General features: G+C 38.1%; 1 protein-coding gene across 1 annotated transcript in view; it reads right to left on the reverse strand.

The window, feature by feature from the left end:
- Nucleotides 1–15,753, reverse strand: part of MSH3 (mutS homolog 3) — a 118,941-nt gene that overhangs the window by 72,717 nt on the left and 30,471 nt on the right. Inside the window, exons 9-10 of the mRNA XM_052776708.1 lie at nt 4,551–4,663; nt 3,072–3,186 (exon numbers count right to left, since the gene is read on the reverse strand). Of these exons, the coding sequence (XP_052632668.1) occupies nt 3,072–3,186; nt 4,551–4,663 (228 nt within the window). The remainder of the gene's footprint in view (nt 1–3,071; nt 3,187–4,550; nt 4,664–15,753) is intronic.

The raw sequence follows: 15,753 nt of genomic DNA on the forward strand, positions 1-15,753 counted from the left end.
TTCTCTAATCCCAAAGCTACTCCCCTCCTTCAGAAAGATACCTGGCTCTTCCATTCCCTGCATTTCTTGAAGTTCACCTATCACTGCTCAAAATCTGAGAACTACAGTCTCTCTCTTCCGTGTCCAATATGCTGGAAAACACGTAGGTAAAATTAAAACACACCGAAACACATTTCCCCAACAACTACTATGCAAATGATGATTTTTCAAGCAAAACTGGGTACTTAGTTGTATTTGAAAACCTCTCCTAGATGTGTACCGACTTCTTGTCAAAAGCCAATAAAGGTCTCTCAGTATGTAAAGGTATTAGAACACATTGATTAAAAAAAGCTTGTATCATTCGTTACTAAATCTGTTCTTACTTGCTGCTAGAGCTGTAATGCAGTCTAGCCATATCCCAAGGTCCTGCTGTGGCAGAAAACTTTTTTTCTTTTTAATATCTTGCTTTATTTAGGATCTTAACAGTGGATTTGAAAGCTTCATCTAAATATTAAAACAAAGCTTGTTTCCCCCCCACTAATGAGGATCCTTCATCATTTACATAATGTTTCATGACTCCTACTATTAAATTGAGCTGGAATTTTTTTCAGCTGGTAGAAGTGTCTTTATCCAAAGAAGGTACAGAGGTGTAAGGAATTTTTTTGTCATTCTTCCTATCAAATAGGTCTTTTTCATCCAGATCTGTGGATCTGTGTCACTGACATTAATAAACTGAAAACTGTCTCACAACTCTGACTTCATGCTCACTGACTTATCAGTATATGCTTACTGACCTGAATTCTCCTAGGAATTTTAAGTTGCTTGACAGTGCAATGGAAGTATTTCTCCTCTATTTCCTGCAGAATCACAGAATATCCCTGAGCCTGATATCCTTTGCTTAAAAGGTTTTCCCTTTTCAGTATTTAGATAGTATTTCACTGGCTTTAGGAATAATATTGAAATTGAGTTTGCGTAGTATTTGGCTCACTATTTCAATAGATGTGACACACTAAAAACAGCAAGCAGAATTCAGTATCAGGAAGTCAAAGCAGTAAAGGGTTTAGAAATAAATACGGTAGAATCCAAGCTCCTGAGCACAGGAACAAAGTTATCTCAAAGAAAGTATTTTATTTCTTCATAGCATATCACCAAGATATCAAATAGTTCATTGCCTTTCCACTCAGATGCTCACACATTCACATAAAGTCCATTAGAGCAACCTTCAGCAGGCAAATGTCAACTCTAAGATTTAGTGCTTTTCCTTCTCAGTCTGTAATTATACTTGATTTTAAGATGTAGCTGTGACTGACTGCTGCTAGATAAGCCTTCACATAATGATGTTTCTCCTCCGCTACTGAATTACTTCTACATAAAAGATGGATTTTGTATTTCCCCCATCTGAAAGAACATTCACCTTATGTGTGATTGCACATAGGGCACTGTGACAACAGTGATCTACGAGTGTGACCATGGAATGGCATTTCCTTGGAGTTCACTTCCTTCTTCAGAAATTCTTACAAGATTTCTCTGGCCATCCAAGCATTTTCAAACAAACCAAACAACAACAAAAAAATCCAATAAAAAAGCCCCAAACCAAACCAAAAGCTAACCAAAGAGAATCGGGAACACCATGGTGCTAGAACACCACAGATCAGAGTGCTCCTTGATGGATGAGGCAGGGGAGCTGGCTTAGAAGATGCTACAGGAATTCTTTCTTCATTAGGCCTGTAAGCCCAGCAAACTTTCTGTTAACATTTTAATAGTACTTGGAGAGAGGAAGGGCAACTTAAGGAAGAAAATCCATTCCAAAATCCAGAAAACTCAGGTATATAGAACTTCCAAATATTTTAGTAGATAGCTGAAAAATGTTTAAAGCTGACATCTGCAGTCAATTTTTTAAATGCAGCTGCATTTTAAAAAAACCGGTAATGTAGGGAGCCCTTCAAAATAAGGATTGAAACTTTAAGAATCTCATACAACATGTGAATGATCTACAACTGACATGACATATTTCTAGGTTTCCAGTTCGCAGCCAGACTCACTTCATTAAATCCTGCCTGCTTACAGGACAGAGGAATACTGACACAACCAAGAAAATATTTTTCACAGCATCCATGACAGATAAAGACGTTTTAATAAAGCATTTAATAAGCCTCAAACCTATTTTCAAACCTAAGCCAGGTAGGATAGCAATCTTTTATAGTTGTGCAAGATGGATAAAAAGGTGCTTGAGTGGCAATATTTTTCCATTTTCATTTGATTTCACCTGCACAATCCTGTTACAAATTTTGACTACTCATTTGAGCATACCTACTAAACCTAAGTGTTGGGACTACTTAAGGGAAGACAGGATTATCTCCATGTCTGTGTGTTTTTGTAGTAACTTTGCACAAATGGTGACGGTCTATCAACAACTTTCTGTATGACTGTTCCCCCACTCCTAGTAACCACTGAGCCAACTCAAGCGATTTTTCAGAAAGCCAGGATGTGTTGAACATCTGTTTTCTTTATAATTGATAACTAGATTCACCAACTCAAACAGACCTGCTGAGTACTGTCTAAATATTAATACACATTAGCATTTATACATGCTTCCAGAGCTATAGAAAGAGCAAATTATTTACACAGCTCTGGCAAAATAAAACAACATCTGCAAAGCTAAATTACAGATTTATTTTTTTTTAAAGCTGCCAAAAATGCCCCAAATTTTGTTCACAAAATAAAACTGAGGTTGAGATATGATGGCTGATATTAACAAACTTTAAAATTCCCCCCTAGTATCTACCAGTTTTTGCGCCTTGTTTGTTTTCAATAACACTTAGCAGCAGTACACGTTCATTTACATTACTGATAGTAATGTCTAGACAAACATAATTCATAAGGACTTTCATGAAACGCCACTTAAGAAATCACTTGATTCTTTCATGTCTGATTAGGAGCTCAAATGTAAGGTATAATTTTTACAAAGACTATGTTTATCACTCTAGCAGGTGGGTTCATTACATTGAAGGGAAGTCATCTGCTAAAACTTAAAGGTAACACTGGTACATGTACTGGTGCTTTGAATTGGAAGTTTATATAAGGCAACTTACCTTGGATTGTAAAGCATCCTCTCCAAATTAAATTCTTTGAGGTATGCAATTACTGCTGCCAGAGAGCAAATAACAGGCTTATCTAAGCTTAGTATTACAGATAGTTTTTGAGGACCTAAAAAAAAGTGATTTTCTTGTTAACTCACTATTTAGTACTTATGTATTTTAGAAAAAGCATAATCTATTTTTCAATTTAATCAAATAGAAATCTGTAATATATGTACAGTGTTCTATGATAACTATAAATCAACATAAAGTGAGGTTCCAAAAATAACACTGATGGTTCTAAAGAGTGTAGAACATCACAATAATGTAAACACATTATGAAACATAAAACATTTGACTCCACAGGTTTTTCTTCATAAAAACGACTAACTCTTGGCATAAGAAATTTCTAAATATACAAACTAACAAGCAAATTCTGAAATCTCCATTACTGCAGGCAACATCTGTGCAAGTTAAAAGGAATGAACAGGCCTTGGCACATGTGATGATTTATCTGCCTTGGCCAGTCTGCAGGATATGGTTCCATCTTTGTGAGACAGCTATTTGTATTTGATAGTGTTTCTAAAGAGTGCTCTACTACAGTCTCCGTTCCAGTTAACAATAGGAAAGTTCACTGCATGATATCTCAACAAAAATTGGTATTTTTTAAAACCCTATTTAGTTAAGTTTTTTCAGAGATGTTTTTTAAAGCTGTTCTTCTGTTAAGAGTGTTAACACACACAAGAACTTAAAGAAACATTTCAGATGGTGAATAATTTCCCTCAGTTGCTATATATGTGTGAATTTTAATCTGTCTAAACACACATCTTCAAGCTCTGAAAAAAAAAAAGGGATGCTAGCCCTGTATTCATTTCTATTTAAATAATATTCACTTTCAAGGTTCACTTTCTCCAAGCTCAAAAAAGATCTCAATGTGCAGAAAATTAAGCAAAGGTGGCAAAAGGCTTGCAGGGATGACAAAGATGCTCCTGATTAACGCAAACATAAAAAAGGAGGAGTATGACAGGTGGAAGCTGGGACAGGTGATGCAGGAAGAATATAGACACATTGTTCGAGCTTGCAGGGATGGGGTTAGGAAAACCAGAGCCCTCCTGGAGTTGAGACTAGCAAGTTACATGAAGGGCAACAAGAGCTTCTACAAGTACATCGGCAGCAAAAGACAAGGGAAAAGGTGGGGCCACTGCTCAATGGGGCAGCAGATCTGGTGACAAAGGACATGGAAGAGGCTGAGGAACTTTGTCTTGGTCTTTACTGGTAAGATGTGCCTTGAGGAATCCGAGGCCTCTCAGACCACTGGGAAATTCTGCAGCAAGGAAGATTTCTCCTTAACAGAGGAGAATCAAGTTAGGGAACACTTAAACAAGTTGGACATAGACAAGTCCATGAGACCTGATGGGATGCACCCACATGTATTCCTTTATCTATGTAAAAGCTAACAGAATGCATGCTTCAAAGACATTCTGAATGACATACCTGTAGTATCAGGCACTTCTTTTGCATAAAAATCAGTAATCAGCTGGAAAGCATGGCTGTATTCAAAATGGAGGTTTTCCATCCTTTCTATCCTAATTCTGTCATCCCGTAACCTGCAAAGAAAAAATAATTTACTTTCAGTATTTATGCTCCCCTCATGAAGAACACTTAAGTAGGTTACAAAGGTGTACTTTCTTTCACCTTTCCTTTGTTAAGAAGTGAATGGGTAAAGAATGAAGAGATGAGCTACTTCAGTGGCTTGAGAACATTTTTAAGTGTGGTGGTTTTTTTTAAACATTTCTTCTTTCCATTGTAAAGGTGCAAATAAATAAAACCCAAACAGCAACAGCAAGCAAGCCCAAAAGAGAATTCAAGGGGTTGTCTACTACACCTGCAAGGTAGATGTAAGTAAGTTTTCATCAATCATAAAAAGTATTTGCCTTACCTGTTCTTAAAGACTTATAATGATTAAACAGTGAAGCAATTCTCCTGTGCTATTACCATATTTAATTATCCTTTATCTTTAAAGGCTTTGTTCTATGATGTACAACTTGTGCAACATTAACCTGTTGCATCTTTTCCTATATGCAGCTGAAATAAAGTATTCCTGTCCTTTATTTCACAACTATTTGAAGACTTTTCTCTACCTTTTGCTAAAGGGCTTGATTTCTTTCAGTCTTTTCGCAGTCCAGGTTGTCAAGGATGTTATTAGTGATAACCTACTTGGCCTCAGAGTATCCAGTCTCATACTACCATGGGACATGAATTAACCAAACACTTCTAGCACATTGGAATTATGCCAATGAGAGGGATTGTGTAGGTATTATAGGAAGGAAATTAATCAATACCCTTTTTGCAGGGCTTTTCGACTTCACAGGAAAAAACAAACAGACGGGTTTTCTGCATTACATTGTACATATTCCCATCTGAAAGAATCAATATGTCTCTGAGGCTCAACTCTTAAAAATGAGAGTTATTTTCCTATAATACATGTCCAACTAACTGAGTCTTAGAGGTCTGCCTTTTCTCAGCACATCCTAGATGATCCCTTGCTTACTTCGAGTGCCTTAGTTTTCACTGACTGATCCAATTAAGTTTTCAGTCTCTATACCCTCTGGGATTCCCCTCTGCCCCAACCCTACTCAGAATGAGCAAACATTTTTAAAGCAAATGGATTTCTGTAAAAGACAATTAGTCTGTGCTCCTCAACCTCGAATAACTATCAGCTATTTTCTTCCTTGCATTTTTCACTTGCTCCAACCTTCACTAATAATCTGCTCTAACACGTCCATCCATTTTGCTAAATTAGCATGCATACTCACTACAGCCTTTTGCAAGAATACCACTTCAGCATTAAACTTTTAAAAATGTGTTGTATGGTATCTGGAGGTTAGCAGAGTACAAACCTTTGAATCAGTCCTGCAAGGCAGCAGGGCTTTTCTGTTGACCAGGTGTGAGTAGGAACTTACTTTAAACAGGATTTTATTTTTCATTTCTACTTCTTATGCTTTCATAACACCACCTTCAGAAAAGCAAGGCTTAGCAAGGTCTGCAGAGCTAATTTTTAGAACCAAAGTCAAAACAGGAGGCTTTGGGGGGTAATTCACTGGATGATTCATGCCATACCTGCTTGTTTTTACAGTAATGGTTAAAAATTGTTGTCATTTTCGTTAATGCATTTGTGATTTTCTTTCATTTCATAACCAAATTTATCCAACTCCTTAGCATAAACTTTGACAAATTATAGTTACAATCAATGTAACTTGAGTGACTTCTTATAGTAGTACTTTTGTTCATCACCTATATTGATAGGAAATAGTTCAAATTAGAATTAGACAACTCAGTGATTTGTAAAGATCTTCATATATTTTAATATTTATATTCTAGATATGGCATCAGCAAACAAATATCTGACACTTTATCTATCTGAAAGTATGTAGCTGATATTCTAGATAAAGTAAAAAAACTGGAAGGTTATAGATATCTATTGCATGTACAGAAAAAACTGAATTTTTATCAAGATGTATGAAAACAAAATTTGCTGCAGAAATTTTTCATGTCTGTCCTTTGTTTAGCCAGATGATCACCCATAGGCCATTTTTCTGATTATAGCCAGAATGATATGTTGATGCTTATGTTGATGCTTTATCTCTCCAGCTACCAATGCCTACTTCAATCAGAAGTCAATTTGCCATCAACTTTTGTAAACGTCATTCTTGTCAGAACATCTACAATGAATGGCTGTGCAACTCATCCAGTGTTTTATTGATATCTTTTCCAGTACTTCTGAAAACAAGCAATCCTCATAGTCCCATGACACTGACAGGGTTAGTCAATGATGAAACTCAACTTTTCAAAACGTTTTTACTTTCCTTGCACAACTTCTTCTGCTACCACCCTGAACTGGATATTGAGCAAACAGAGAGGTTTCAGGGTTTCAAACTGTCAACTGATGGTACAAATGAACCTATAGTGCCCCTTATTAAAATTCCCTGCTCTCTAAACGCATTGGGATTTGATGCAGAACTCTTTCCTCACAAGATGAGTTATGGAAGTTGCTTCAAGAGATGGTCATCAGCCACAGTTACAAATATGAAACCTATGTGTCCATAAATAGATGCATAAAGGATGGGATCCTAAAATACACATATTTACACACACACACACTTTTGTGTATATAATGTATTATTATAAGTCCATTCCAACCTATGCTGTTCTATCATTCTGTTACTACTGGAACTAATTTATCTGTCACCCTAAAAATGAAAATGAAAAAGGACCAACATTGCTGGGTTTTATCCCTCTATTTATCTGACAATCCAATGCATCCACTTAAAGATTTGTTGCTTACCAAGTGCTGCAGGAAAAATATTAAAAAGAGATCAATAAACTTTAGGGGGAAAAAATCTCTTAAGAAAAGGACTAAAAAAGAATGCTAGAAGCTAGAAGAACGTAAAACAACATTAAAACTAATTTACAGAAACTGATTCAAGATATTTAAAAAAATAATAAAATCTTTTATTGTAAGAATGAGCTTGCATATAAGCACAAGAGCTCACTGCAGTGCGCTGAATAAAACAGGAGTCACTTCCATTATTTGTCTACAATTAAACAGGCATAAAGTGCATAAAGACTTCCTGAAAAACAAACACATCCAAAGTTTTCTTAAAGCTCAGGAAGCCTTCCTAAGGAAAGCAAATAACTCCAGAATTTTACCTTCCAACTACTATCCTGCCCTGCCCATTCTGCTTTAGGACTATTCAAATGCAGGGGTGCAGGCAACAATACTTTACTGTACATCCATGTATCACAACACAAGTTCATAAACGATGAAGAACTTGGGAGGGGAGATCTCTGCTCCTAAAATTTTGTAAGAAGTTTTTATTTCTGATGCTAAGCACAGATTTATAAAGTGCAAATAACTGTTATTTAATTTTTCCTTTACACTTTATTCAAACTGCTATTTTCTCTGCACTTCTCAGTGCACTCTGGTAGGATGACCAGTCCATCACTGTAGGGAAAAAATGCCCACGCTGCCCAGGAGAGCAAGGTAACCTGAATGCATTAATCCTTTCAGAAATCCAAGCATACCATGTCATCCTCCCTTATTAACATGCTTAGAAGAAATTGCATTTCCTTTATTTGTCATCATTGTGTTACCTTTGTTATAAAATTGCTTCTTGCTCAGGGGCTCTAGGTTTAAACTTGTCTGTGAGAACTGAAGAACAATCATCCTTCCTCTTTTGGTAAATTTTGGCGTGGAGCTGCAGTAGCTTCTCTGGCAAGGCCTCAATGACATTTCCAAGCAGCTGTTCTTTTGGCACTGAGTGCATACATTTTTTAAAGCACAGCTTTTTTCTCCTGCCAGAGTAAAAGTGCTTTCCCACATTCGCTATGAACAACCTTCACGTACCAGAGATAGAGACAATGTTGTTGCAAGGAAAATGACAGCACAGTCACCTTCTCTGAGTATTTGCCACTCTCAGAATGATATAAATCACTGCTGCCTGTAATAACCAAACAGTAATTACCACATATATGCTATCAATATACTACATACAACACATTACCCCACAAGACCTCCAGCTTTTCAAACGTCCCATCCCAAACCCCTCATTTATGCTAGAAGCTGCTGAGAAGCCTAGAAACAACTCTGACACGCTTTAATATATATACACACATACATAAATACATAAACACACACATTTTACATATATATATATACACACATACACATACAGAAAAACCTGGGGGAAACTCCTTGCTTGCCTTTTACTATACAAACTATCAACATTTCTCAACATACATGCCGATTTCCTTCTAGTCACCTTAGCAGAACTACAGCTGAAAAGACCTCCAACCATATCAACAAGCCAAGAGTCTGGATCCAAGACATTTGAAGAAAACATTCTTCTAGCTTTAGGAGCTCAGAGACAGGAGCTGTCGAGGAAGTAGAGCAAAGAGGCTATCAGAAAACCAAAGGGCAGAGGGTTGTGCACGCACTGTATGACACTATGACTTCTGTGAGAACAGAGTTGGGTACTACAGGACAAAACACACACAGAGTTGTGCTCTAGCAGCTACTGCATCTGCAAACAGACACAGTACAAAACAAATCTTTTTCAGGCTCCTTCCATCTGCCTATCTGAAGAATGGGATGAGACACACCACACTCATTTCATGAAAACCTAGTAGAAAAGCTCAAGAACTGCTAGGAAGCTACTTCTAAGCACCTAGAAGAAAGCAAGATGAGTAATAGCCAGCATGGATTTCTCAAGAAAAAGAAAATCCCATCAAATCAATTTAATTTCCTTCAATGGCAGAGGAACAGATTCTGTGGACAGAGAGGAAGCAGATGGTTTCCTACATGCTTGATTTCAGTAAGGTTACTTTACACCATTTCACACAATGTTCTCATAACTGATCTATGGAAACATGATTTATATGAAAGTACTTATTGCAGAATGGGTACAACAATGGCTGGAAAACAATACTCAGAATGGGATCAGAAGTTCACTGTCAAAATGAAAGAACATGTTTTCCAAAGTTCTATAAAGCTCAATACTGCATCTGGTAGCACTCAATACTTCAGTTATCACTTGGACAATGAAACAAGAGGACAACTCCAGTCAACTTGAAAGGGTATGAATTTGAAGTGACTGCAAAGAATGTTAGAAAACCAGACTTGAATTCAAAACATGGTGGAGAAATTACCTAAAAAATGCAAGTTCTCTCCATCATGTATGGCTGTGAATAAACAACACATGCACAAGTAGAAGGGGGGATAAATGAGTAGAAGCTCTAACTTCTAACGTAGTAGCTCTTTCCATTAAACATCCAAAGCACATATAGTTTACCTGTGAAATGACAACACAGAGCAGTTCATATCCAATGAACAGCACTATTTAGAGTGATCTTCAGTGCCTCATGCAGTTGTGTATCAGGACATACAATTGCTCTTCAGAAGTCAGCACAGTATCTTCTCCACAATTCCAGCAGTATTTCCCTCTGTGTTTTGCAGATGCTATATAAAACATGAAACTGCAAGGATGCAGCTCACTCTGATTTGGTCTCATCGGGAGACTGAGAGCACACTGGACTGATCTGCCATGTGCTTGTTCTACTGTTACCCTCTACCTGCACCCCTGCCAGTGATGTGCTAGAGACAGCTTCATAAACCAGCTGCGCCAGTTTGTCCCTAGAATCACCACTGGCACCATGATTCCTCTATTCAGGACTATACCAACCAGCAAAAATCTCTCTTCTTGCAGGGCTTCAAACAAATTAAACAAAAAAACCCCAAAGCAACACCACCACAACAAAACAAAATATAGGAACACCCTGCCTAATATGTGCCATACTGCATTAACATCAGTGAAATAATGCTCTCCCAGTTACACACCCACCATGGAAAATACCTCTTTCTGAATCAAAGTGTGAGTGAGGAGAGAGTGAAGACGTAGATCCAGTCATTCGCTCATGATAGCTTGGGATCAGCCCTGTGGCTTGCCTCTTTCTGCACACCATCAAGTCCCCCACAGCTGGACATATTCTGTGGCCTTGTTTAACTGGTCTGTGGTTATTTCTGCCCTGAATTTTCTGACATTAGTTATACAAATTTAAGGTTGGAAGTTTCCAGCAGAATTAGCACACACTTTTTTTTTTTTTTTGAAGAAAGATGATTTCATTGTGGTGCCTGTCCGTCAGAGAACAGTTCAACAAATTCTAGATGCGTGCTATTATTCTGCACTGCTTGAAACACTCAGGGTTCAAGCACACGGCAGTATGCCAAAGAGTTTACCAGCTAATAGTCACCAGAAGTTTCTCCAAAAGAACACCACTAACATGACCCTAACATGACACATAGAGCTTGTAACATCTTTTTATGATACAGAAGAACGTGATAAACTGCCGCATTCTGCCAGAGCAACCCCGTGTGCCTGCATTAAGGATTTTGAAGGAACAGGGTGCTTTGATGCTTGCTACTTAGCTTCAAGCCAATGTTAACTCTAACTAGGGGAGGAGGAAGGACAGGTAATAAAAAAGCAAATGCAAGTATTTCTCAAACCCCAAACAGGCAATACAGTTACGAAGGTGAAAAATGCACAGGCAACAGAAATGAATGAAACTTCACATTTATGCTATATATCCTAAAATCAGATGTGGAAGACTCCTCTCAATGTCTCTTTCTCTGCACCTAGCTGACAGGCCATGAAACACCTAAGCACCAAATTGTGCTTTTAGGATCATTTTCAAATTCTGAACTCCTCTCTCCTCCTTTTTTCCTCAAGAATGGATCATCTCCTCTCTGTATTGCCCAAGTTTTTGCCAAGTACTAACTAAAATGTTAATTATCTGCATTCTTTCCCATCAGACAGGGTAATCGGTATTTTCTTCTCATGTGGGGTCTTAAACTTCATACAGTAACGTATAGCCGGACAAGCACACTTTATAGGAAGGGGGTGAATACTCATTTACCTCAGCACTAGCTCTTATTATTGTGTCTGTTCTCAATTACTTTGCAGCTGCAATTCTGTGCATGTCTCCATCAATGTAGCTACTGACTGTCACGGTATCACTCTCCCCACCCCATCCCTGAATGCTTATTCCCACTGCTTCCTCTGCAATGGCTGTAGAGCTTGTCTGACCCTTCATCAAGCACTTGGAGCATGCTATGACAGAAAAAATTCACAGTGAGGGGAAGGAAAAAAAAATAGCTTTTTGCTGGCTTAGCATGGTTAAATGGCTCAGCAATGATGAAGTGACAAGATGGTGATGGTGACAGGACCAGAGCAGCCAGCTCTGATCACTATTTCTAAGGGAAACTGTGGCAAAAGCTTGCCACCAGAAAGCTTTAGGAGCATTGGCTATTGTCTCAGGCTTGTATCACAGTCCTCTTCCAATCCTCCCCAGGGCCAGAAGCTTATTTCACTATTTGCAGTTGGTCAGCAAGAAGACTCACCCCTTAGAGACTTTCACTGCCTGACCCTTCTGCCCCCTCCACCTCCAAGTTTTCCTATTCTCATTGCTTAAAAATTTGATTTTGAATGTCAGCAATGATCACAGTGAGCAGAGTAGAACCATGTATCCCGCCCCTAAAACTGCAGAAATCACTGAGGGACCTCTGGAGGTTATGTTGTCCAGCCCTCCACTTGAAGCAGGACCATTGCCAACATCAGATAGATCATTTCACTGATCTGTATAGCATCTGTCACTGGTATAACGAAGGAGCTGACAGAAATGAGAAGCAGGTTGTAAGAGCAAGTCCAAGGTCAGACCAAAGTGAATTTTAAAATGTAACCCAAAAATGAAGACTGTGGGATGGAGCAGCCACAGCTGCAGGAACCACACCCTGAGCTCCCCCAGCGAACAGCACAGGACAAGGGCACATCTACCCGCTAATACGGCCGCACGCTAAAAGGAAACGGTGCAGCACAAAAAGCAAAACAGTTGTAACTGCTCCTTACTGAAACCATGAAAAGGAGCCGAGTGCCAAAATTTTCCAGTACGTGACACGCACTAGAAACACACAGAGAACTGCTGTCCTCTGGAAAGTACAATAAAACTGATGTTTAGGGAAAAGAGATTTAACTTAGAGAAGCAATGTCAGGGTCAAAATGAAGAGTCCCATCTATACAACTATTTGGAAAAGAAAGCAGAAATGTAATCCAGGAATTATATCATCATTTTAATCTGCTTTTGATATATTTTCCCCAGAAGCCAGCTATAGTCCATCCTGAAATACTTATTTTTACAAAGACGATGCCCTACTGCAAAACTGTTCAGTCTGCTCATATAAAGAAATAATTCAGATAATTTCATACTTGACCCTAAGACCTACAGCAACCAATTCATACTATTTTAAATTATCCTCTAATATAGTGATAACTGATTCTCAAAACTCCCCCTAAATTACCATGCTTTTTTACTAAAAAGGACTTGTAAAAGAACATCTACACCACAAGACAATAGGATGGCAGACAGAAAAGTTGAGCTCTGTATTACATATATGACCAGAAATATTACAACCTTACCTTGTATCATTAAAAAAAACCTTCAAGTGCTTCATAAACGTCAGCAATACATTAAATAATAGGAAGAGAGTCACTACAGCTAAAGGACAACAAAAAATACTGGACAGGCAGAGTGAAGGAAAAGATGACAGAACAACCTGAAAATAAAATGAGTTTTGAAACTTGAATACAAATGTGTATGGTGAATTTTGGACTATCACCTTGTCCTAAATGGCAGCTTTTCTACTATCCCACTCACAACCCCACACCTCCTTCACCGTGTTACACGTCTTTCAAAAGTGAAGGTATTGCTCCTTGCTTCACAAGGTCACGTGTTGTCTGATTATACTTGTGTTGATTGACAGGAACATGAAACTTTCCCATTTTGAACAGCAAAACTTTTGAGCACAAAGCACTTTTCTTTGTTTCTCTTCTAATCTTTTTGGAAACGCTTCCCACCTACCAGATCTTGCAGTGAAGTCATAACCATTGTGCTTCTGTCAGATCACTGCCTACTGTCATTAAAACTCACCATTACAACCCCATTCTAGGATCAAGCTGATGGAGAAATTCAGTAGAGTATATCTTATTCAAGGACACATCTTCCTTAGCAGCAGAAGTAACAGCCCAAATTCAGTTTGAACATAGTCAAGCTCAAGGCTTAACAATGCTTCCCACCCATTTTAATTATCTCCCTTTCCCTTATGCAGTGCCTGAGCAAAAATCTCTTAGGCATTCTTAATTTAATACATTTGAAATACCACTGGCCCTCAAAACATTCAAAGTTATCTGGATCCTATACATACATATGCAAAACATCTAGTGCTTTGTCCAAGAAAGGAAAGCGTTTCCTAGGTGAGGCTGTTAAAATAAGTAAAAATTAGAAGCAGATGGCTACCATACAACATAGTTCTGGAAAGAATCTTGAATTCAAGTTTGTGGCTTCTTCACAGGATTAAAGAGAACCCCAAATCAAAGCTGAATGCTGCAGAATGTATCCACCACAGAAAAACCACCGTGGTTCTGAGGACTGCTGCTGAAGCATGAGCAATGCATTTGCCCAGGTAATGGATAAAAGGATATTCTACTAGCACAGATAGACAGCATAAATAGGAAGTTGAATGGAAGTCATCATTGGCTTATGAAACATAGTTTCCAATGATTATATAAGAAATAATGGAGATGGTGACAAAGAGAGTCCATCCATGTATCTGTTATAAATCAATTTGAACTAACCTCCCACACTACTACCACAACTCTACCTGCCAAGAACTGTCAAAAACATAAATCCTGTTCTTTAATCAGCCTGAGAATTCCTGTGGAAATTTACTAGGTGTGCTGAAAATCCAACACAGACCACACTAAGAAAGTATATTGCTTCTGCAAGCAGGAAGGCCATACCTGGATTTTCTATCCATCACTGCATTGAAACCATTTAAGTTAATGGCTCTAAAGAAGAGATCTAGCTCCTGTTCAGGCTCTTACACACCTTCCTGAGGTCTGCAAAGACATGGTATGCCCACTGCTCAGTTTCAACTCTGTGTAAGGGAAGCTCAGAGCCTTTTATAATAAATAAACACTTACATATATACTAACAATAGAGCAAAAGGGAACTTGTATGAGAAGACAGTCTAGCTGTTTTGTTGGGCTGGACTGTTGTACTAGAGGAAGAGAGAAAATGTGGAGATCCCCCAGGGACAGCCTGAAGGAGGGAGAAGGCCAGGGAGCAGATGGTTTTACTTTCCACACAGATGTCATGTGGGAATGGAAGAGCTGAAAGGCCTCCAGGAAGAATCTATCTATGCCTTGTCTGCATTAGAGAAAGTAATATTCTGACCCCTGTCTGGAAACTGATCAGCAGTCAAAATTAGCTACATGTAACTAATTCTGCCCTCTACTCCATAGATTTGTGTTCACAGCTGGAGAACACCTGATACTCCAAATAAACTAGTGGAAACTGGAAATTTTGTTCTTTCAGTTTACCAGGAGTGCAGATCACAGTTCAGAGCAGAAACAATGGCCTAACCTTTCTCCCATGCATTCCTCAGCCAAGTCCTGTCAGAAGAAACTCACTCGTTCTCAAAGTGGCAGATGTCAACTAGCTACATATATCTGAAAAAAATCTCCCATTAAAAAAAAAAGTAGAAATGCTGAATTCTTTTCGTAAATACTTTGCATGACCCTGTACCAACTTAAAAAAAATTAAGCAGAAAAAAAAAATCAAAATTCAGCCCATGACATCTCACTTTAATTTAAATTTGAAAGGAAAGTATACACACTACTGTGTTTTCAAACTATGCTGACAGGTCATTACACCTGGCACTCAGGCAGAAAACCTGCAATCGTTCTTGAATTCTTTGCTTAAAACACCACATTATTCTAACAAGTTATAACAAAAAGGAGAAAAATTCCAAAATAGGTCTTCAAAATTTGCATAAATTTATCCAGGTATTTTTGCACAAGACTTGATATTCTTAATATTTTTAACTATCTGCAAAATAAGTATCTGATCTATATGCAGACCTGAAGCTTTGGGGCAGCCATTCCTCCAGGTATTATCCATCATTAAAAAAAGGTGGGAAATACATTCATCCAAGCTGCAGAAGAAAAGAAAACCAACAGCATGGTGTTTATATACCACAAAAAGCTCCATACTCAGAGTAACATTAAACAGGTATACATGACCCATC

This window comes from Harpia harpyja, chromosome Z, assembly GCF_026419915.1.
Source record: "Harpia harpyja isolate bHarHar1 chromosome Z, bHarHar1 primary haplotype, whole genome shotgun sequence".
In the NCBI taxonomy this organism is placed as follows: Eukaryota; Metazoa; Chordata; class Aves; order Accipitriformes; family Accipitridae; genus Harpia; species Harpia harpyja.